A 22229-nucleotide genomic window follows, 5' to 3' on the forward strand; every position below is an offset into this window, starting at 1 on the left:
GTAATATAATATGACGTTGTCCTGACACGACAAATAAATACCACCAAGAACTTGCCACAATGTATTATGATCCATATAGTCAAAGGCTTTAGAATAGTCAATGAAATAGATGTTTTTCTGAAACTGCCTGCCTTTCTCCATTATCCAGGGGATAATGGCAATTTGGTCTCTCATTCTTCTGCTTTTTCTGAACCCAACTTGCATATCTTGCAACTCTCTCTCTCCATGTATTGCTGGAGTCTTCCTTGCAGGATCTTGAGCATTACCTTACTGGCATGAGAAATAAGGACCACTGTATGGAAGTTTGAGGAGTCTTTAGCATTTCCCTTTTTTGTTAAGTTGATGCTTGTGTATGTCTATGGAAACTTTTTCCCCTTGACTCTGCGCCCACTCACATGGAGTGCCGCGAAGGACAACCGGAAATGGTTGTTCAGTGTAGTCTCTTCAGATTGCCGCAGCCCTTGGGAGCGGCAATGATAAATACCCGGATATTGGGAGGCGTTCTGGTCGCTTCCTTTCCACTCCGAGCGCTCTTCGGAGGCACCGGCCGGCCGGGTGACAGGCGGAAAGGAAGGACCTGCGCGAGGGCGGCAGTGCGCGTGCACGGGGCGCGCGAGAGAGAGGGGAAGGGGGCGCGCGCTCGCTCGCACTCGTTCGCTCGCCCACTCTGCTAAGGAAGCGACTTTTTGTTGTTGTTGTTGTTCCGGAGGCGCCCTCGCTCGCGCCCTCCAAGGCACCGCTTCCTTCTAAGGTAAAGAAGAGAGAGAGGCCTGCTTGGCTTCCTCATGCAGTTTGGGAGGGGAGGGGAGGGGGAGGTATGAAAATGGAAGGAAATCTACAGAGGCTTCGGCCTCCCTTCCTCGTCTTCTTCCTCCACTTCCTTATGGTGCCTCCCTCAGAGAGGAGGAGGGGATTGTATTCTATTTACAGTACACTCTCGGTTAACTGGAACTCTCCAGCAACTGGCAGAAAGATGGAAGACCTAGCACTTGAATTAAAATACATATGTAATAGAGTAAAACTTTGATTCATCTTAATTTGCTGTTAATTACTGTAATTCAATGTGAACATCAAGTCAATAGAGACTTTATGGTGTTTTATATATATACTGGATAGGCCTATGTTTTCAGAGTAACTCTCAAGCAACCAGAAACCTATCCACCAATGGGTGCTGGTTTACTGAGAGTCTACTGCAGAGCTTTCCAAACTTTTCATGTTGGTGACAGGTTTTTTAGACATGCACCCTTTCGCAACACAGGAATTCAGTTTTACTGGCAAACCGGAGGTTAAACCAACTCTTTATAAGAGTTTCATAGAAGATAGATAGATATGATACATTCATAGAGATTATATATATATTCCCTGAGAGTGCCTTGGACTGCGAGAAGATCCAACCAGTCCATCCTCCAGGAAATAAAGCCCGACTGCTCATTGGAGGGAAGGATACCAGAGACAAAGTTGAAGTCCTTTGGCCACATCATGAGAAGACAGCAAAGCCTAGAGAAGACAATGATGCTGGGGAAAGTAGAAGGTAAAAGGAAGAGGGGCTGACCAAGGGCAAGATGGATGGATGGCATCCTTGAAGTGACTGGACTGACTTTGAAGGAGCTGGGGGTGGTGACGGCCGACAGGGAGCTCTGGCGTGGGCTGGTCCATGAGGTCACAAAGAGTCGGAGACGACTGAACGAATTAACAACAACAATATATATATTCAAGGTGCAGGTTCTTACCTACAAAGCCCTGAACGATTTGGGACCTGCCTACCTGCGTGATCGTAGTATATGAACCCACATGATTCCTTTGATCTTCCGGGAAGGCCCTGCTCTCGATCCCACCAGCATCGCAGGTGTGATTGGTGGGGACGAGAGAGAGGGCCTTTTCAGTGGTGGCCCCTCGACTCTGGAACTCACTCCCTAAAGACATCAGACAGGCTCCAACTTTGGCAGTCTTCAGGAGGAACTTGAAGACGTGGCTGTTCCAGTGTGCCTTCCCGGAATAATGACCCCATAGCACTTTGTCCTCCAAAGCACTTTACATTTCTTTAGGTCTGCTCGTATGCCCTTCCACAAACACCAGTATCACCTTCCGTTCATGTCCCAGCATTATTTCCAATTTTAACTTAACATTTGGCCTTCCCACTGTTTTTAATTGTGTGTTGTTTTATTGATAATGTTGTCTATGTGTTTTAATTGCTTGTATTGTTGTTATTGCTTGTACTGTTGTGTTTGGGCTCCGCCTCATGTAAGCCGCACCGAGTCCCTTGGGGAGATGGTAGCGGGGTACAAATAAAGTGTTATTATTATTATTATTATTATTATTATTATTATATGGCTGGAGTTACACTTCAAAAATGTACCTGTTCTGACTTACGTACAAGTTCAGTTTAAGAACAAATTTACAGAGCCCATCCTGTTTGTAACTTTGGAATTGCCTGCACATATGTATAATGTGCAGGCAATTCACATACACACACTCACATACACATAAGTAAAGGTAAAGGTTTCTCCTTAACATAAAGTCTAGTTGTGGCCAACTCTCGGGTGTGGTGCTCATTTCCATTTCTAAACCGAAGAGCCAGCATTGTCTGTAAACACCTCCAAGGTCATGTGGCCAACATGACTGCATGGAGCACTGTTACCTTCCCACAGAAGCGGTACCAATTTATCTATTCACATTTGCATGTTTTCAAACTGCTAGGTTGGCAGAAGCTGGGGCTAACAAAAGGAGCTCGCCCCGTCTAGCGGATTCAAGCTGCCAACCTTTTGGTCAGCAAGTTCAGCAGCTCAGCGCTTTAACCCGCTGCGCCACCGGGGGCTCTCACATATATATATATATATGTATGTATGTATGTATGTATGTAGATAGATAGATAGATAGATAGCGTGCGCACACATGCACGCATGTTTTGGGTAGCATAAGGAAGTGTTAACATTCCTGTGGTATTTATTTTGAGGTCTGCCCCTGTTTAGAAGATTTTGCCTCACTTTTTGTCCCTATGATAATTGGATTTTGAAAAAATTGGCTTGTTTAGGAAACACTGATTGGTGAGAAAGCTTCAATGGAGACTCCTTTCCCACCATGATAACTCTTTCAGGAGTGAATTTCCCTTCCAAGGAGTAGATTTCTCTCCCTTCCTGTTGTTTCACCTGTGTTCTTACCTGGGAGTAATTTGTAAGTTGAATGTTTGTAACTCGGGCACTGTCTGCACATGGTTTGAACATGTAAATCCATCCTGAGGTTTGTTGCAATGTCCAGGTTGCCATTGTTTTTCCTATTATTGCTAAAATTAAATAAATCATGGATTGTGACTGGTTTGTATACTAACTTTTGCTGCTGTCAGTAGACTTTAATAGCTAACATTTCTTACTGTGTTGCCTGCTGCATTCTAATTGTAAGGATATCTGGGAATTGTAGTCCAACAGTCTGAAAGGCACATTTTGCCCCACCTCCCATTTCTTAACCCAAATAGGTTCCTCGCTGTGTAGATGTTCTGTAAAACAGCTTTATGTAACTCTCTGAACTCAGCGTTGTCCTTCATATGTTTCATATGTACTTGATTTTAATCCTCAAACAAATTCTGAACTTATGTGGAATGTTAAGATCAAGAAATGCTGAAATGTGTAGGTTACATGTTAAACCAAGCTTGCAAACTTTGTGTTCTGTTCGTTTGTTTGTTAAAAAATGCAGTGCAACTGTTTGGTCTGCTCCTGACACAATAAATAAATGTTAAATTCTCAGATTCTAAGAGAATTAGCAAGCCAGTTTGAAATATAACTTCAAAATGTGGTTCCAGATAATTAAACTTGGGGATATTTGTAAAATAGTTATCTGAGTAATATTTTGTTTCTGTGTTTATAGGAGATATATAACACTCTCTTTGGATGCAAATGTATGAGGAATGTGTTTTTCACAGATCATAACATTTCTTCTACTGAGACAAGGTGCACTTTTAAAACAGTACCTGTGAGTAAGCTAAACCATCGTGTAAACATTTGTATTTAATTTCTTATTTATGCAGAAGTAGTAGGAAAGACTGTAGAAATGACATAATACTTGTCTTTTTCAGAGATGGCAGCACAGAAAAGAAAATCTGTGCAAGTTGAACCCCCTGCTAAGCGGCAGAAATTGGATAAGAATAGTAAACTGGTAACAAGTAGAAAAGAAGAAAAATCGCTCACTGGCAAACATGTATCTGATAAAAATACGGTGCTGAAGAAAAAATTGTGTAAAACAGCTACCAAAACTGACCAGTCATTTGTCAATAAAAGTAGTTCTTCTGTACGCTCTTCCCAAAATAAACGAGCACAGGACTCTAAGCAGGCTTTAAATGAATTGAAAAAGAAAACTGATAAACCATGTATGAAAAGAACATCCCTAAAACCTTTGGGTAAATTATCTTCTACAAAAATATCACTGAGATCTTCCAAAATAAGCCATAAAAACCACCTCAACTCTACAAGGTCCTTGCCTAAGATTTGTTCTAGAAGAAAGAGAAAACTCAGTGATGTCAAAAACAAAACCTGTCATGAAAGCAAGAAGCAAAAGAAGTCACCTGCAGATACAAAAAAACGTTTTACTGAAGCTCTGCGTAAGAAATGTTCAGTGCGGCCCATTAAAACAACTCACAAGAACCAGCGTTCCAAAACAAAAGTGATGAAGGAAAATTCTAGAAAAGAGAGAAGTAGTAAATCTACTAAAGTTCTTAAAAGTAGCAGTGATGATTTAGAGGCTCAGAATTCCAAAAAGTCTTGTGAAAAAAAGACCACTTTTCAAAGAAATGTAGCAACACGGACTCAAAACTTTGATAGCAAAAAGCCTTGTGATAATAACCAGGAAAGAAGAACTACAAGGTCAATGGTTACTAATTCTAAAAAAAGTTCCACTAGAGTTAAACATAAAGAAAATCAGTTACATTTCACAAAAACCAAGCATGTGTCTCGGAAAGAAGTGCAGGACCTTCCTAAATTACAACGTAGTTCCTCATGTGACGAATTTCAAACTCGGAGATCACTAAGACTGAAGCCATCACTTAATGTACGATCATTGCAGAGTGGGAAAAATAAAGGACATGTTTCTGTTAGGACACAGAGCACACAAATGAAAAAACATGTCCCAAATGTTAAAAAATCTCTCCAGCCGAAAGTGGAACATAAGCTTTTGAAAAACGGTGACAGCAAAGACAAAGGGAGTAAAGTATTAAGTTGTGAGAAAAAATCTGCCGTAGATTCTAAAAACAGTGATTTTTCTACATCACAAGATAAGCAAGAAGAATCAGGAAATCTAAACAATATCAAAGAATCTACAAATAAATCTGCAAACACAGTTTCTAGCACTGTAACATCTTCTTGTACTGTGAAAAGTAAAGAAAAGCAAGTGGTGCATAGAAATGGAAAAATCAGTGTAAAAAGTAAGAGAGTATTGCCAGCATCTTCAAGTCCAAAACCTGCTTGTCAACCAGAGGATGTAATGAAAACCAAAAAGATTAGCATTCTTGCACTGTGTGAGGAAATTGCAGGTGAGATTGAGTCAGACACAGTGGAGGTAAAAAGAGATTCTCCTGAGCATGGAAAAGAAGAAGAGAGAGAGAGAGTAGAGGAGTCACCACAAACTGCAGTATCTGCTGAAGGAGAAATGAATCAGAATTCTCAACGTAAACAATTTTTCCCCAGCAAAAAAGGAATACCTGTCAAATGTACTGTGAATGGTAGACATAGCGCTGCAAACAAAAACTCTAAATGGACAAAAATAAAGTTAAAAAAGATTAATCATGTGAGCCAAAACATCTCAAATTCCCAAAGTACACGCAAACTTGGTATTTTAAAACATAGCATTCCAGCGGGAGAACAAGGAAGAACTACAGAAATACACCTTCCGGAAGAAGGCCAAATAAAATGGATACAGTCACAAAACAATGGTAATGCAGCATGTGATCAAAAGTTGGATAACGCTTCCCCTGAAGGAGGCCAGATTAAAGATAAGATTTCCCGTGATGAACTGTCTGTGCAGGGAATAAAAAATGGATTATTGGAGACAACGCCTTGTCCTGAACCAGCTCCAGATGAGGTAATTAGTTGTAATATAGCCTTGTGAGGGTATTTGTGTGATTAACGTTGAGGTATTTCAGTATGTTCCTTATTTTTGTATTAGCAAATTTACTAATATTTCCTAACTATAATAATTAGCATGAGTACAGCATAATTATAATACATTTACTATATGAGATTGAAGAGTCATATTTTGAGATTCAATTTATGCAGTAATTGAATATTTTATGTGCTTCTAGGCTACTTTTAGCATCCCTACTGCTACTTTTTTCAAGATAACACTTATTGAAGCTGCTCTAATCAGTTTTACAGTGATAAAATATGCATTGTTTGCTCTCAGTCATTTAACTCCCATTTGCAATACAGCAGAAGCTTTCCAGAGCTGATTTTCTAAAGGACAGTCAAACGACTCTACAAAACCCTGTTAGTGTACAAATACAGAACATAGCATCAAAAGACAAATGTAGGTGGCTGTTCAAAAAGTGATCCGCAGTAAGTTGCCCAAGATAACACCTGCAGGTATCTGTAATTAAATATAAGATTAGAGGGTTTTTTTTTGGGTTTTTTTAAAATTTAGAACAGAATATGAGAAAGTTTGAACAGGCTTTCGATTCATGGGATCTGTTTTGTTTTGGGTGGACCTTCAAAGTACACTTATCAAAACTAGGTGTAAATTAGTTGGAGAGAGTGTCTGCATGTAGTTAGTGACTTTCTATATCTTAAATGTATGTCAGAAAATTTAACACACACTCATAATAGCCAGTATAGGTTCACAAAGATAGTGTCAAAGGCAAACAAGTCTTATTTTACAGATGGAGAAGAAAGTGAGAAGATATAATTAATATAAAACAACCCATATTAGAACCCCTTTTGATCTATTATGTATCATGCAGAAATCTACCCTGATATTAAAAATACTTACATTAATAGGAATAATTAACTTGAAGTATTTAATTCCTCTAGGCATTTTGTAAGCCAGTATTAGGTGTATTGGCATTTTATGGGCATGTATAAGACTTTAATTTGTCGAGATTTCAGCATATGTGGAGCAGTAACTTAAATGGTATGTTCTGATTTTTTTCAGAGTTTCAACTTGCAGTTGGAGTTAAGTCCAGAAAATACACCAGTGAAAACTAATGCTGGACAATTGTCAGCAAAACAAGTCATAAAAACTACAGCAGAAATCAAATCTGCAGGTGAATATGAATTATTTGCATTTTTATAATTTCACTTTTGCTGAACCTTCTGGCATTTGAATGCTATGTTTAAATTAGTATCTGCAATTGTAGAACTACGGACTGATTTTTATGAATGAGAAAGGATGTTACAAAAAGAAATCAAATGTTGTGCACTTATCAAGGTAATCAGAACTTAAAGAATGACAGCCATTTATGTATAGCATGAAGACATTTGTTCTTTCTGAATTCTTATTTGGTATATTCTTTTAAATTTTTTTCCCCCACAATTGTATTGCTTTGGTCAATATATAATGCAATACAGTGGTGCCCTTGCTTTCCTTTCCTTCCCCCCTTGGTTTTATCTTTTGACTTCTGCTTGAGCACTGCTAGCATATTTCAGTTTTCTGTAGAACGATATTGCAAAATATATTATTCAGATGTTGTTTACTGTGTGATAGATAGCAAGTTTGGTGACTATACCTAAGATTTTGACCAGAGCTGCTTAGAATATTGTGATCCTAAGGTGAACTTGTCATGGGGTCCTCTTGGCAAGGTTTCTTCACAGGAAGTTTGCCATTTCCTTCCTGTGAGGGAAGTGAGAGAGTGTGACTTGTCCAAGGCCACTCAGTGGGTTTCCATGACGAAGTAACTGGTTTCCAGAATCATAGTCCAATTCCCAAATCACTACATTAACTCTTGTATTAGAAATCATAATCTTTCTATGCAGTCTAAAATGTCATTGATCCTTTGGACATGCTGCCTTCCTAATTATTCACTGTATTAATATTTTGACTATTGGAATTACATGGTCCTGTCTTATGAGTCTCACTATAGAGCTATCTAGCCACCTGTATTTCCTGTTCCTAATGTCAGTATCTTAGCAAAGCTTCAAAGTCTTTCCCAGCTCCATTGCTTTTTAATTAGGGGTGCCAACTATTGATTTGAGTCTTTCTGCTTGAGAATTCTGTCAATCAACTGTGGTCTATCTCCACTTTTTTTTTCATTATATGTACTATACAAAGAATGTATAATGATCCCTGTTATATGTATACATCATACAGTTCAAAATTCTATTTTTCCTCTCCACTTCAGTACATTGGCTGCAACATTTTAGGGTGCATTATTTTGTTCAGTAATTGAGGAACAGAATCTGACTTTTATTTCAGTGTCTGCAGTTCCATATAATCATAAAAAAGAGAATAATTTGTCTATATTCATTGGAATCATTCATCACAATGAATCCTCTTGGGTTTATTGATTGTAATTTGTGATTCCTAGATTATTTTCTAGTTATTTTTGAATTTTATTTTAGTTGCAAAATGCTTAATAGGTAACCATAAACCTTCAATCATGAGAAGAATTCGTAAAGAAAAAATACACAGAAAATGCATTTGTTTTAGTTGCATGCACCAAATTGGGAGGGATAACTAACACTCCAGAAGACAGGAGCAGAATTCAGAATGATCTTAACAGATTCGAGAGAAGGGCCAAAACTAACAAATTGAAGTTCAAGAGTGACAAATGCAAGACACCCCACTTAGGCAGGAAAAATGAAATGCAACAATACAGAAGGGGGATGCTTGACTCGACAGCAGTATGTATGAAAAAGATCTTGGAGTCCTCGTGGACAGCAAGTTAAACATGAGCCAACAATGTCATGCGGCAGCTTAAAAAGCCAGTGGGATTTTGGCCTGCATCAATAGAAGTATAGTGTCTAGATCCAGGGAAGTCATGCTGCCCCTCTATTCCGCCTTTGTCAGACAATACTGTGTCCAATTCTGGGTACCACAATTGGAGGGAGATGTTGACAAGCTGGAATGTATCCAGAGGATGATGACTAAAATGATCAAGGGTCTGCAGAACAAGCTCTGTGAGGAGCAGCTTAAAGAGCTGGGTATGTTTAGCCTGCAGAAGAGAAGGCTGAGAGGAGACATGATGGTTATGTATAAATATGTGAGGGCAAGTCATAGGGAGGAGGGAACAAGCTTGTTTTCTGCTGCCCTGGAGACTAGGACGCGGAACAATAACTTCAAACTACAGGAAAGGAGATTCCATCTGAACATGAGGAAGAACTTCCTAACTGAGAGAGAGCTCTTCAGCAGTGGAACTCACTGCCTTGGAGCGTGGTGGAGGCTCCTTCTTTGGAGGCTTTTAAACAGAAGCTGGATGGCCATCTTTCAGGGGTGCTTTGAATGTGATTTTCCTGCTTCTTGGCAGGGGTTGGACTGGATGACCCACATGATTTCTTCCAAATATGATTCTATTATTTAAATGCTACCATTTCATTTATAGGTATATCTATGCTTTGTGTATTTCTTTGTCATTCCAAATTCTTACAATATCTTTCCTCATGTACGTATTACTGATAAGTATATATACTGATTTGTTTTGTAGATCCAGCTCCCGGACAGTTGGTTCGAACACTGTTCACAAATAAAACCTTGGAGACAAACGAGAACAGGTACAGTGTTTTGTAGAGTTCTAAATCTACATTGCTTTTGTAATTTTGTTCATCCTTTTAAGTTTTGCTTTTAAATTTTGACCATTTTCCTTCAAAATAAATATTATCAATTTAGAGTTAAAAATGGTGTAAGAATATTCTATTGCCCCTTTCTGTATGCTGTGAGTATTGTAAAATAAAAATAAGTGTCTGCAAACTGTGAATTTTAGGTTGAGAACCACCTAGACACACACCAATCATAGTGCCATATCTGTGTAATGAGTGGGATCTGCATTGTTTACAAGGTGAATTGTAGGAGGGATTTTCGTCATTGCATGGTTGGGTTAGAATTTTTACACAGCAACCTTGAAAGAGAGTTGCATTGGTGTAAGTCTGACTTACACTAATTCACCAATATGGTATCAGCCCATAATATTTTAAGGAACCATGTTTAAAGATTTTGGAATTATATTTTTAACCCAAGTAAGTATCAATTGTTTTAATTACATATTTATTCCATTCATGTTGTTTGAGAACATTTATGTTCATACAAAAGTATTTTAGGAGGAATAACATTGTGTTCATGAAACTATTTTATATTTAAAGAGCATGTCTGCCAAAGATTTCATTAACATCAAAATGTGGTGGCGACTTCCCTTCATCTGAAGAACATATTCAGAAACTGAAAGAGGCAGCAAAAGATAGCGACAAGCAACTTATCATAGTAAGTGTTGTGCATATTCTAAATGTTGGCTTGTTTATTACTTTAAGCAAAACACATACACTTTTAAATGTGTCCTTATGTTTGGTTTTTTGATGGGTTTTTTTAAAAGGGAGGGGGGGGTTGTGAGGCACATTTATGAGTTGCACAAACTGCAATGTTGTTCACAACAATTATTCCTATTAACAAACAAACCAAACTACTTTCACTGTATCTTTTCGCAAAGTGGAGTTTACAGATACTTATTTTCATTAGCGTTTTTTAAAAAAAGTTATGTATATAACATATTATTCTGGCATTAACAATATATTTCATTTTAATATTAGGATGCAGGGCAAAAACGATTTGGAGCCATTTCCTGCAATGTTTGTGGAATGCTTTACACTGCTTCAAATCCTGAGGATGAAACCCAGCATTTATTCTTCCATAACCAGTTCATAAGTGCTGTAAAATATGTGGTAAGAACTGTTAATTTTTAAAAAATATATATAGAAAAGTTCATTCTTTTGCTTTAGGTTAATGAAAATTCTGCTTATTTCCAGTTATAACATGTTACAGAAAAGCAAGTGCCATTAATAATGTTTACACTGCTTTTCAGTCATTAAAAAAGTCATTCTCTCCCCCCCCCCCACCCCTATGAATTAATACTATATTTTCTTAGTACAAAGTATTATCCAAGCTACCAGTAGTTTCTCTTCAGTGACACATATTCATTTTCTATTGTAGTGTGTTTTGGGTGTATGTAAAAAAACAAAACATATAGAAGGAGTCATACTTCAAATATGAATATTTTCATTATATATGGAAACACTGTTTTGCTAATAGAAAATACAGTTGCCCTTGTTATCTCTGGGGGAGTGGTTCCAGGAACCTCCTCAAGGTTTCTAAAATCTGTAGATGCTCAAGTTCTTTAGCTAAAGGCATTTTTTCTGGGTTTTTAAAACTGTTTTTACTGGCCTTTTCATTGCCATTTCCTCAGCACAGGCAGCACAGCAAGGTTTTGTTTTCCCCTGACAAATATTCTGGACTGGCTTCTACTACAGCCATTCATTTGGGATTCCTTCTGTGGCAAGGTTTGAAACCTAGATAGAACAAAGATAGGAAAGTAAATAATTTCTCTCACTCCTGCACTTTAGTACCTTCCCCATGCATATGCCTCCTTTTGCCCAGGGAAGGAAGCAATAGAGAAGGTGTTGTCTCACAGGCAGAGAAAATCACATGAACTACCTCTTGGCAGTCCCTGGAAAACAGCCCTTCCACCTCACAAGTTGTTGAGGGAAAATTACACTGGGCTACTGAATTCAAGCATTCACAATATTATATATTTGAATCTGCTGTGGGGAGTGTACCGGCCACCTACTTGTGCCTTCAAGGTGTCAGGGTTTCACAAGGCAGAAGTAGATAACTGGCAGGGTTTGTTGCTGCTGCTGCTGTTGTTCTACATCATTTTTAACAGGGTCTGATTGTATAAGCTTTGTGTAGTTTCACAGAAGGATTGCAAATGCAAGAAGTTTATACAAAAAGCCCCTCTTAAAAATGTAGTGCAGCAAAAGAGGCAACAGCAAGTCCTGGGTGATAAGTGCACTGTGTCCTTCACATGCATCTCACCTAGTGTCTGTGGTTTCCCATCAACTTCTCTGCTGTCCTGTGCCATTTTTAATAGAAATTTGAGCATGTACAGTTTTTGGTATTTCTGATGGTGGTCCTGGAACCAATCTCCTCGGAAAGTGAGAACCACTATACGATTAGGTTAATATCCTGTAAGCCGTATTGAAGCCATTGAAGTTTGTTTTCTTTAGTACATATGTTACCTTCCATACTTTGCATTACATTGGTAAGACCTCCAGGATAACTGAACTGAACTTGCCAAGCTATTGAATTTATGCATACTATACGAATTCAATCATTGATTCACCTTGGAGTTATGAAGGAACATCTCCCCCACTTTCATCTGTCTTAGGTGTGCTTTTTCTTACTATCAAGCACTGACTAATTATGTGAGACAGTACTTTTTGTATTTTTTACATTGTGGTTATAAAATATTCCTGCAGAGAGAGACCTGGAGAGAAATACAACCTAGAGTATTTGGGAAAACAGTGGTGTAAATGAGGCAGTGGATTTGAAGTTTCGAGTTGAATTCTGTTGACTTAAACTAAGTAGAATTGCAGCCGCTTATTTCTGTTGATTTAGTTAGATAATGTCATAACATTTACAATAAAGTGTTTTAAATATAATAAAATAACATATACCTTATATCAGTCGTTCTCAACCTATGGGTCACAAATGTTTTGGCCTTCCACTCTCAGAAATCCTAACAACTGGTAAACTGGCTAGGATTTCTGGGAGTTGTAGGCTAAAACACCTGGGGACCCACAGGTTGAGAACCACTGCCTTATTTTAACTTATAGCAAGTCTATAAAAGCAGTTTCCTAAAGCAACTCAACAAAATTTACAGTTTTTACAAATGTATGAAAAATAAGACTCTCCTAACATCAGAAATGATCCAGAATAGTTACCAGATGAAACTCCACAGAAAAGTATTCCAAAGTTAAGGCACTGCTGCTTATCTCAAATAAGGTAAGCAATGAGAAATGCCTCTGATCTCAGAACAAAAGCAGGCATATGTGGAGTCTTGTATCTTGAAGGTACTCTGGCCCCAAGTTCTGATAAGTTTTAAGAGTCAGGGCCAGCATTTTCCATTGTGTTCCAAAATGACTGGGAATAAATCCCAGCATGGTACAGTTGTCTGAGCATTGGGCTGCAACTGGAGAACAGAGTTTGACTCCCCAGTTGGCTATGGAAACCCACTCAGTGACCTTGAGTGAATCAGACCTCAGCCCCAGAAAACCCCTTGATAGGTTCGTTTATTTATTTATTTATTTATTTATTTATTTTATTTACTTCATTTATATACCACTTTTCTCCTCAGTGGTTCATCTTATGGTTGCAATAAGTAGGCACCCAACAATAACAGCAAATGTAGTTGGTTAGCATCAACTTAACCATATTCAGCCATATTCTGAAGTAGAGAGAGTTTATGAATCATCTTCAGAAATAGTTCTGTATATAATCTATCAGAGCAAGCCATTTTGATGTCCCCCCCCCCCCCCCCCTTCTATTTCATGTTCCAACTTTCCCAACTGAGAGCTGAATCTTCTTCAATATCCCAGTAGGATAACACCTACTGGGTGATCTTGGGCAACTCACACTCTCACAGCCTCTGAGGGAGGCAAAGACAAATCTCCTCTGAACAAATCTTGCCAGGAAAACCCTGTGATGTTTTCATCTTAGGGTCACCATAAGTGTGAATCAGTTTGAAGACACACTACAGGATATCTTCCTCTAGTGCATCTGAGGGCAGACGGCTAATGTAGACAATACAGCTAAGGTCCTGTGGGACACAGAGTTCCTTAGTAACATGCTTATTGCTTGCTGATGCCCAGCACCTGCCTCCTGAGGTCACCATCTCTTCCTGTTTTAAAGCCAGCTATTCCTTTAGTTTAGTGTTTGACAATTGAAGATCACCCCATGGTACCCAATAGTGCTGGTAGTGTGAGATAATGAAATCCAAAAACTGGGGGAAGAATGTACAATTTATTTTGAGGGGTTTTTTTTTTAAAAAAAGATACTACTTTTCCAAACTTTAACTATTCTATCTTTGGAATCAGTGGTGACAGATAATGAACTGTACTGGTGAAGTGTAACTGCTTTTCCTAGTAGTGGTGTAAAAAAAAGCCTTCATCTGATAGTAGGGTTGCTGTAAGTTTTCCAGCTGTCTGGCCATGTTCCAGAATCATTCTCTCCAGGAGCATTTCACTCACATCTATGACAGGCATCCTCAGAGTTTGTGAGGTCTGTTGGAAACCAGGTAAGTGAGGTTTATATAATCTGTGGAATGTCCAGTTTGGAAGAAAGAATTCTTTGTTTGAGGTAATGCGAATATTGCAAATGGCCACCTTGACTAGCATTTAATGGTTTTGCAACTTCAAAGCCTGGCTGCTTGCTGCTTGGGGGATCCTTTGTTGGGAGGTGTTAGCTGACCCTAATTGATTCTTGTTGGAATTCCCCAGTTTTTTGAGTGTTGCTCTTTATTTACTGTTGTGATTTTGGGATTTTTAAAATACTGATAGCCAGATTTTGTTCATTTCCACGGTTTCCTCCTTTCTGTTGAAATTGTCCACGTGCTTGTGGGTTTCAGTGGCTTTTTGTGTAGTCTGTTGGGTGGTCCAGCATTTATGTCACCTGATGAACCAACCTGGACATAGCATATTTTTGAGAGCACAGAAATGCTGGACCACTCTAACAACTACCATGTCAGACTACACAGAGAAGCCATTGAAATCCACAAGTATTAAATGCTAATCAAGGTGGCCAATTGCAACATTCACACTTGCCAGCTATTCACACTTGCCAGAGAGCTCTTTCTCCCACCCTGAACATTCCACAGATATATAAACCCCACTTGCCTAGTTTCCAACAGATTTCTCACTTCTGAGCATGTCTACCATAGATGTGAGTGAAACGTCGGGAGAGAATGCTTCTGGAACATAGCCATACAGCCCGGAAAACGCATAGCAACCCAATGATTCTGGCCATGAAAACCTTTAACATCACATCTTCATCTTATAGAAGGGTTACCAGCATTAGTTTAGTGTGTTTTCTTGGGGGAAAAAACAAAACATTAATTTGATTTGAACACTTTTAGCAATGATTTAAATTGAAGGGATAATATTTTCTAATGAGTTTGCCTCCCCCCACTTTAAAAGTTGTTCACACAATCAGTTAAGCTTGTATATTAATTAGCCAATACTTTTTTCCTAATCCTTCTGTGTAATAACTACTTTGCACAGTCTTTCTGAGCAGTGTAAATTCTAATTTTTGAATAAGTCCCATCTTTATAGATTTAAGTGGCTTTTTGTTTTGTTTTTTCCATGCAGGTTCTGCTCATTAATCACCATCAGTGTGGATCTGAAGAAGAGTTAATTACCTCATTTTTGAGTATGTTTAACTTCAGATACACACAACATAGCAACTTTCCCCTTTAGGTTCTTAGAAGGTAGTTATTCTTTTTATAGTCTCATTTTTGTGACTATTATAGTTATAATCAATGACACTATAAGTAACTCCTTATTTTGAACCATTGCATGCCATTCAGTTCATTGAAAACCTCCTGGAGGTCTTTTGCATGCCAAAATATTAAGACTGTGGAGGTAACTGTGCTAAAGAAAACTTCATTCTTTCTTTAAAATTTTATTACCAGTATATATTTATTTGTGGCTAGAATATATATATATATATGTATATATATTTTCTACCATGTCTGTGTGTGATGTGTGTGTAAGCACACATAGTGTACATATATGTACACATACTTGTTCTGTGTTACTTTTAGGCATCAGTATGGTTGACAATATTGCCTGCCACTTCTAAGCTAATTTATACTTGAGGGGACACTCTACAGTAGGAAACAGTTCCAGAAATAGTTTGCTACTATAATTTATGTATTGTATAAGCTTCTAGTCATTTGCATAAGTGAAACAATTAGAATTTGCCCTATGGGACAAATGTAGACTACTTTACTACTGCCTTGCAAGAAGACACAGTTATGAAAAATGGGTTAAGCAATGTAAAAGTGGATGTGTTTAGTATTATTGTTGTTTTCTAGGGCTGGAAAAAAGAGAGAATTTTGGCAGAATATCCTGATGGCAAGATAATAATGGTACTTCCTGATGATCCAAAATATGCACTGAGGAAGGTAGATCAAACTTTTAAAACCCTGTATTCTCTTCTTGCTTTTGCATCTGAAATAGAAACTTCTAGGCTGGTTTGGGGTGCATTTAATAAGGTAGTCTTTATGTGTGTTAAAAGATATACCCAATTGCCACACCAAGCTATTTCAAGAAATGCACACTTTTATTTCTGTGTAGCACAACATTTCCTTCTTTATCTGGGTGAATGGGGTGGCATGAATGGTGATAAAAGAGGCACACATAGCTGCAGTATCTGGGTACATAGATGTCAACAAATATGATGGTAGAAAGGGGAGTGAAATTCCCTGTTTGTACCAGTTGGGGGAAAGGTTAAACTACAGTTCCCATGTAACCTTGCTGGGGATGGGGGGTGGGGGAATATGTTCCTAATCCCTAACTTGTAGAAAACAGTTCCTTTGTGTTTCCATTGTTTCTAGGCCAGTGACTGATGTCACTGTGTTGTGGATGAGTTTTATTGAACTGTATGCATCTTTTAAAGCAGAGATACTAATTTCCATCCATAGGGGGAATTGCTTTGCCACACTTCAATCTGTCAAAGGGCTGCACTACTCATTTGGGTTTTCTGCTCCTGCCAAAATATGGCAGCCGCCACATAATTTGCTACCAAGTTTGTTTGGACCTGCAGTGTTTCTTTGAGGTGCTATAGACTGCAGTATCCTCTCACACTGGAGTGTAGAGTAACAACATCTTTATTAATATCATGAAGTTTGCAGACGACACCAAATTGAGAGGGATAGCTAATACCCCAGGAGGCAGGAGCAAAATTGAAAACAATCTTTAACAGATTAGAGAGATGGGCCAAAACTAACAAAATGAAGTTCAACAGGGACAAATGCAAGAAAAAATGAAATGCAAAGATACAGAATAGGGGACGCCTGGCTCGACAGCAGTCCATGTGAAAAACATCTTGGAATCCTCGTGGACAACAAGTTAAACATGAGCCCAAAAAGCCAATGGGATTTTGGCCTCTATAAATAGGAATATAGTGTCTAGATGCTACCCCTCTATTCTGCCTTGGTCAGACCACATCTGGAATAGTGTGTCCAATTCTGGGAACCACAACTGAAGGGAGATGTTGACAAGCTGGAATGTGTCCAGAGAAGAGTGACTAAAATGATCAAGGGTCTGAAAAGGAGCGACTTAAAGAGCTGGGCATGTTTAGACTGAAGAAGGGACATCTGAGAGGAGACATGATGAGAGCCATGTGTAAATATGTGAGGGGAAGTGATAGGGAGGAGGGAGCAGGCTTGTTTTCTGCTGCCCTGGAAGCTAGGGCGTGGAACAATGGTTTCAAACTACAGGAAAGGGGATTCCACCTGAACATTAGGAAGAAATTCCTAACTGTGAGAACAGTTTATCAGTGGAACTCTCTGCCCCAGAGTGTGGTGGAGGCTCCTTCTTTGGAAGCTTTTAAGCAGAGGCTGGATGCCATTTGGGGTGCTTTGGACTGGACACGAGGTCTCTTCCAACTCTATGATTCTATGAAAGTATCTAATTTCTTTCTTGAAACTATGGGGAAGAGATAGAATGGAGGAAGTCACTCTGACTGTGGTGCAGATGGCCGTGGTGGGAGAATGTAAAGCAATGTTATCTACCCTTGTGCTAAGATGTCAGTTAGTTGAATCCATGATCTAACACAGCCCAACAAAAAAAATATTGGTGTCTTGGTTTTTAAGACTGTTCCTAATGTTGTTTTGGGTGCTGATTCAGAAAATTGCATTGGATAGACCACATCCACCCTTACGTTTCCTAGATATGGTTATAATTATTTTCTATGGGTGAGCAGATGAAGATTGGTATATAGCAGAGGTCCTCAAACTAAGGCCTGAGGGCCAGATACGGCCCTCCAAGGTCATTTACCCAGCCGTCACTCAAGGTCAACCTAAGTCTGAAATTACTTGAAAGCACACAACAACAGCAACGGTCCTATCTCATCAGCCAAAACAATTCCCACTGAAATACTAATAAGTTTATAATTGTTAAAATTGTTCTTCATTTTAATTATTGTATTGTTTTTAAGTGTTTTTGCACTACAAATAAGCTATGTGCAGTGTGCATAGGAATTCATTCATGTTTTCTTTCAAATTATAATCCAGCCCTTCAAGATTTGGAGGAACTGCGACCTGGCCCTCTGTTTAAAAAGCTTGAGGACCCCTGGTATATAGCATATGTTCTTCATCTCTAAAACTAGAGCTTATAGGAGAAAACTGGTGCCATTTTTGGAATCAGCAGGTCAAATATACCCAGAAACAGGTCTTACATTTGAGGTACCAACATGTGTGTTGGTCAGTGTCTGTTGAGAAGTGTAAGCATTTAAAGTGTAAAGAGTTTTAGTTTTTGTGGGTTACTATGATAGAAAAGTTTATAATAAATATTGCTCCTAGAATTTATAACGAGTCCAGTTTGCAGATTGGCCTTTACGTTTGCAAAAAGGTATCCTTATTGAGGCATTCTTAATAATACAAAAATCAGATAGTTATTATTTTCCAAAACTTTAGCAATTGAGATGTACTGTAGATGCAATTGGCCTTCCATATATTCATGGATTAAACCATCCACTGCTTGAAGATATTTTTTTAAAAATCCAATAAACAAACCTTGATTTTGCCATTTATGCAAGGGGTGTTATTTTACTACATCATTGTATATTATTGGACTTGAACATCAATTTGTTTTGGTATCCACAGGGGGTTGTGGAACCAAATTTCAGCAAATACTAAGGCTGGGGAAAGTGTGGTCCATCAAAAGTTATGAGCTGAAACACACATGAGTCTCAGCTAACCTAGCCAACATGATAATTGCAGTCCTGGATCTGGTGGGCCAGATATGTTCCACATCTTCATTATTTGTGGAAAGTTGTTGTTTTGAGAAAAGAACCCCTTCAAAAATCCAATCCTTACAACAAGTACATGTATCCACGTTTTGATCCTGTTGTTCTCTTTCTGGCAGATTGATGAGATCAGAGAAATGGTAGATAATGACCTTGGATTTCAACAAGCTCCTGTTACATGTTCCAGAACAAAAACACTATTATTTATTTCAAATGATAAAAAAGTAACTGGCTGCTTAATTGCAGAGCATATCCAGTGGGTGAGTAATGCTGTCTCCTGAAAAACGACTGTTTCTATTTTCCCTTTGTCCTGGAAATTTTCTGTAAGGTTTAATTCATTATACATTTATTAGTTGAAGCATTTCACATTGCTTTTTTGTTGGCTTACTCACAGCCAATTAAAAACTAGACTGTCTCTGCCTACAGTCTTTCAGTCTCAATCAGGTGACCCAACAAGAGGGAGGAAAGAGTGATGGGGGAATCAAACCTAGACGTGAGTTCAACTATAGTTTTTCTCATGGTCCCACTGGGATGGCTTGGGGGGCCAAATTTGAGGAGAAGCCTAATTGTTTCTCACTTAAGCCCATAGAATGAATCCACTGCATCTTGGTGGGATTTTTGCCAGTTGGGAGAGGAAAGAGGAGCCTTGGCAATAAAAATCCTGTCCACTCTTTGATTCCTCAAGGGCTACAGAGTTATTGAAGAAAAGATTCCAGAAGTCAGTACAGAAAACGAGAAAGTCACTTTTGAAAGGCAAAAAGCATGGTGCTGCTCTACATCCCCAGAGCCTGCTCTCTGTGGCATTAGTCGTATCTGGGTGTTTAGCATGATGCGTCGGAAGAAAATAGCTTCTCGAATGTTAGAGTGCTTGAGGTGAGTAAGTAGGTTTCACTGTATTGTCATGAGGTGGGCTAAGATCTTCTAAAACATGAATATCTGCTAACTAGAATCTATGAATACTACTACTATGTAACAAAATTTGAAACTTTTTCTATTCCTGGTTTGAAAGGATTACTTGCTGTTTAATACTGAGGTAATTACTTTGAAAGTAGTTATTACACTCAAGAAACTTCATTTTTCTGTCTGCCACAAACTATGTTGAATTGGTTGAGATATTCATTGAAAAATTATAGCAAAATTTGCTGCAGAATGTTCTGCAAAACCAATGTTTTTGCAGTTTAATACACTTTTCCATGTTTTTATGAGAGAACCAATGAGAAAATGTCATTTATAACCCAGGAACAAAAAAAGTGTAATAATAGCATCACTGATAGAAATTGTTATTGGCTTCAATGGCATTTTTGGGAAGCTGTTTCATATATCAAACAATCTAAATATTCCGAAACACACTATAAATATTCTATATTCATTATAAAGAGAAGCCAAGTTTATATGCCAATTGAGAGGCTGGAGGAAAGGAAAAAAACCCCCACAACGTATCTGTCTTAACTACTTTTTGTATTACTGAATGAAATGGATAATGGGGAAGTATTTCATTGCTGATAGTTTTGTATAAGAATGTCATAATTAGCAGTTATTTTGTTCACAGACACCACATCAATAGAAAGACAGCTGTTTTAAAAGGGGTGTTATTGCTACAGTAATTTATAAAAATATCTTTTAAACAGGAGCAACTTTATATATGGTTCATACTTGAGCAAAGAAGAAATTGCATTTTCTGATCCTACACCTGATGGGAAACTGTTTGCAACACGATACTTTGGCACTAGTCAATTCCTGGTATATAATTTTCTCAGCGGACAGCAATCCATTTAAAGGTGAACTTTTATAGCAAAAGACAAAGAAAACTTGTTAAAACCTGTTGCCTGGCTGTGGATGTTGACCAAGAGAATGGGACACCTATTAAGCAGTGAACTCAGGAGTAGTAACAACCAAAAAGGTGGTTGTTATATTTTATTAAAACTGTAAAGAGTGCAGATGTAGGGTGGCTTTTTGAGAAGTTATTTTTTTATAAAAGATTGTATGTATTGTCGAAGGCTTTCATGGCCGGAATCACTCAGTTCTTGTGGGTTTTTTCGGGCTATATGGCCTCTAGAACAGCCTCTAGAACATGGCCATATAGCCCGAAAAAACCCACAAGAACTGATTGTATGTATTATCTATAGTAACTTAGTCATGTTTACATGCAGCGTATAATTGTTCATAGTGGACTGTCTACTAGTGCAAGAGCTGTGGTCACCTTTTAGGTACATTTTGAAGTTCACAGAGTAATAATATACCAGGGCAGTGAAAGTGTGCTTTTGATTAAAAGCTTACCATTGGTGGTATAGCAGTGAAGGTTCTGCATCCTCAATAAACGATACCTAATATCAAAAATGGTCCAAGACAATTAGCACATTGTTTCAGTAGGGATCTGGATCTTATTTTAAAAGGTCAGGGGGCATAGAGACTAGCCTCTAAAGGGGATGAGATTTCTCAATTTGTTCAGCTATAGAAGGCATGGGCAAACTTCAGCCCTCCAGGTGTTTTGGACTCCAACTCCCAACTACTGGCTGTTAGGAATTGTGGGAGTTGAAGTCCAAAACACCTGGAGGGCCAAAGTTTGCCCATGCCTGAACTATAACATGTTGGATATATACCTTCATCTGTGGACTTCACTTTGTTACTTTAACCCAAACCCCTCCAGTTTCAGAGAGGGCTTATGTTGAAATAGCTACTGTGGCCTTTCTTGACCTGTATATAATGTAGATTAAGACTAAGCTATTTGATAATTTTTTAAAATAATGTACTAATGATAAATGCATTTAAGGAATTACTTTGATATGGTTGAATATTAAAAACTGATGGAAACAGAAGTCTGACTCGTGTATCAAAATAATGATTTGGGAATGACTATCATTTACTAAACATCTTTAAGGCATAAGAGCTCATAGTCCTCAGTCACTCCTTCAACATCTCCAAGAATGAGCCCAGTCAAATCAAATCACGTTTATTTTATTGTTTAGCATCCTTCTTTCCAACCTGCCTTAATTATATTTTCACAGCATGAAGGCCCGATTTCAAGCAATACAAACACTTATTCAGGAATACAGAGGAGTGTAATATTACTAATGCAATTTGTATCATGTTTGAATCTCTTAATCTATTCTGAAGTGCCAACTTCTAATCAAGGTGTATGATATTTTTTTGAGTCTAATGCTCACCTTTTTAGCTAGATTCTATTGCCAAAACTAGGTGTGCATTAGGTTCAATGGCATGTTAGAATTGTGTGCGTAAACCTACCT

General features: G+C 38.2%; 1 protein-coding gene across 4 annotated transcripts; it reads left to right on the forward strand.

Annotated features, from left to right (window-relative positions):
- The first annotated feature begins 450 nt into the window (after positions 1-450).
- ESCO1 (establishment of sister chromatid cohesion N-acetyltransferase 1) lies at positions 451-21800 on the forward strand. Of its 4 annotated transcripts, XM_060775152.2 has the most exons (11): positions 452-751; positions 3859-3963; positions 4067-6063; positions 7129-7240; positions 9617-9683; positions 10269-10386; positions 10710-10841; positions 16049-16138; positions 19104-19244; positions 19670-19857; positions 20613-21800. In XM_060775152.2, exons 3-11 carry the CDS (start codon positions 4069-4071, stop codon positions 20758-20760), a joined length of 2991 nt encoding a protein of 996 aa, XP_060631135.2. In that variant the 5' UTR covers positions 452-751; positions 3859-3963; positions 4067-4068; the 3' UTR covers positions 20761-21800. The 4 variants fall into 4 exon arrangements, 3 of the variants coding, with proteins under 3 accessions (XP_060631137.2, XP_060631135.2, XP_060631136.2); XR_009631436.2 differs by lacking the exons at positions 19670-19857; positions 20613-21800 and adding an exon at positions 15321-15381 and having other exon boundaries at positions 451-751; positions 19104-19189; XM_060775153.2 differs by lacking the exon at positions 3859-3963.
- The last annotated feature ends 429 nt before the right edge of the window (positions 21801-22229 follow it).

Source organism: Anolis sagrei, chromosome 4 (assembly GCF_037176765.1).
Source record: "Anolis sagrei isolate rAnoSag1 chromosome 4, rAnoSag1.mat, whole genome shotgun sequence".
Lineage (NCBI taxonomy): Eukaryota > Metazoa > Chordata > Lepidosauria > Squamata > Dactyloidae > Anolis > Anolis sagrei.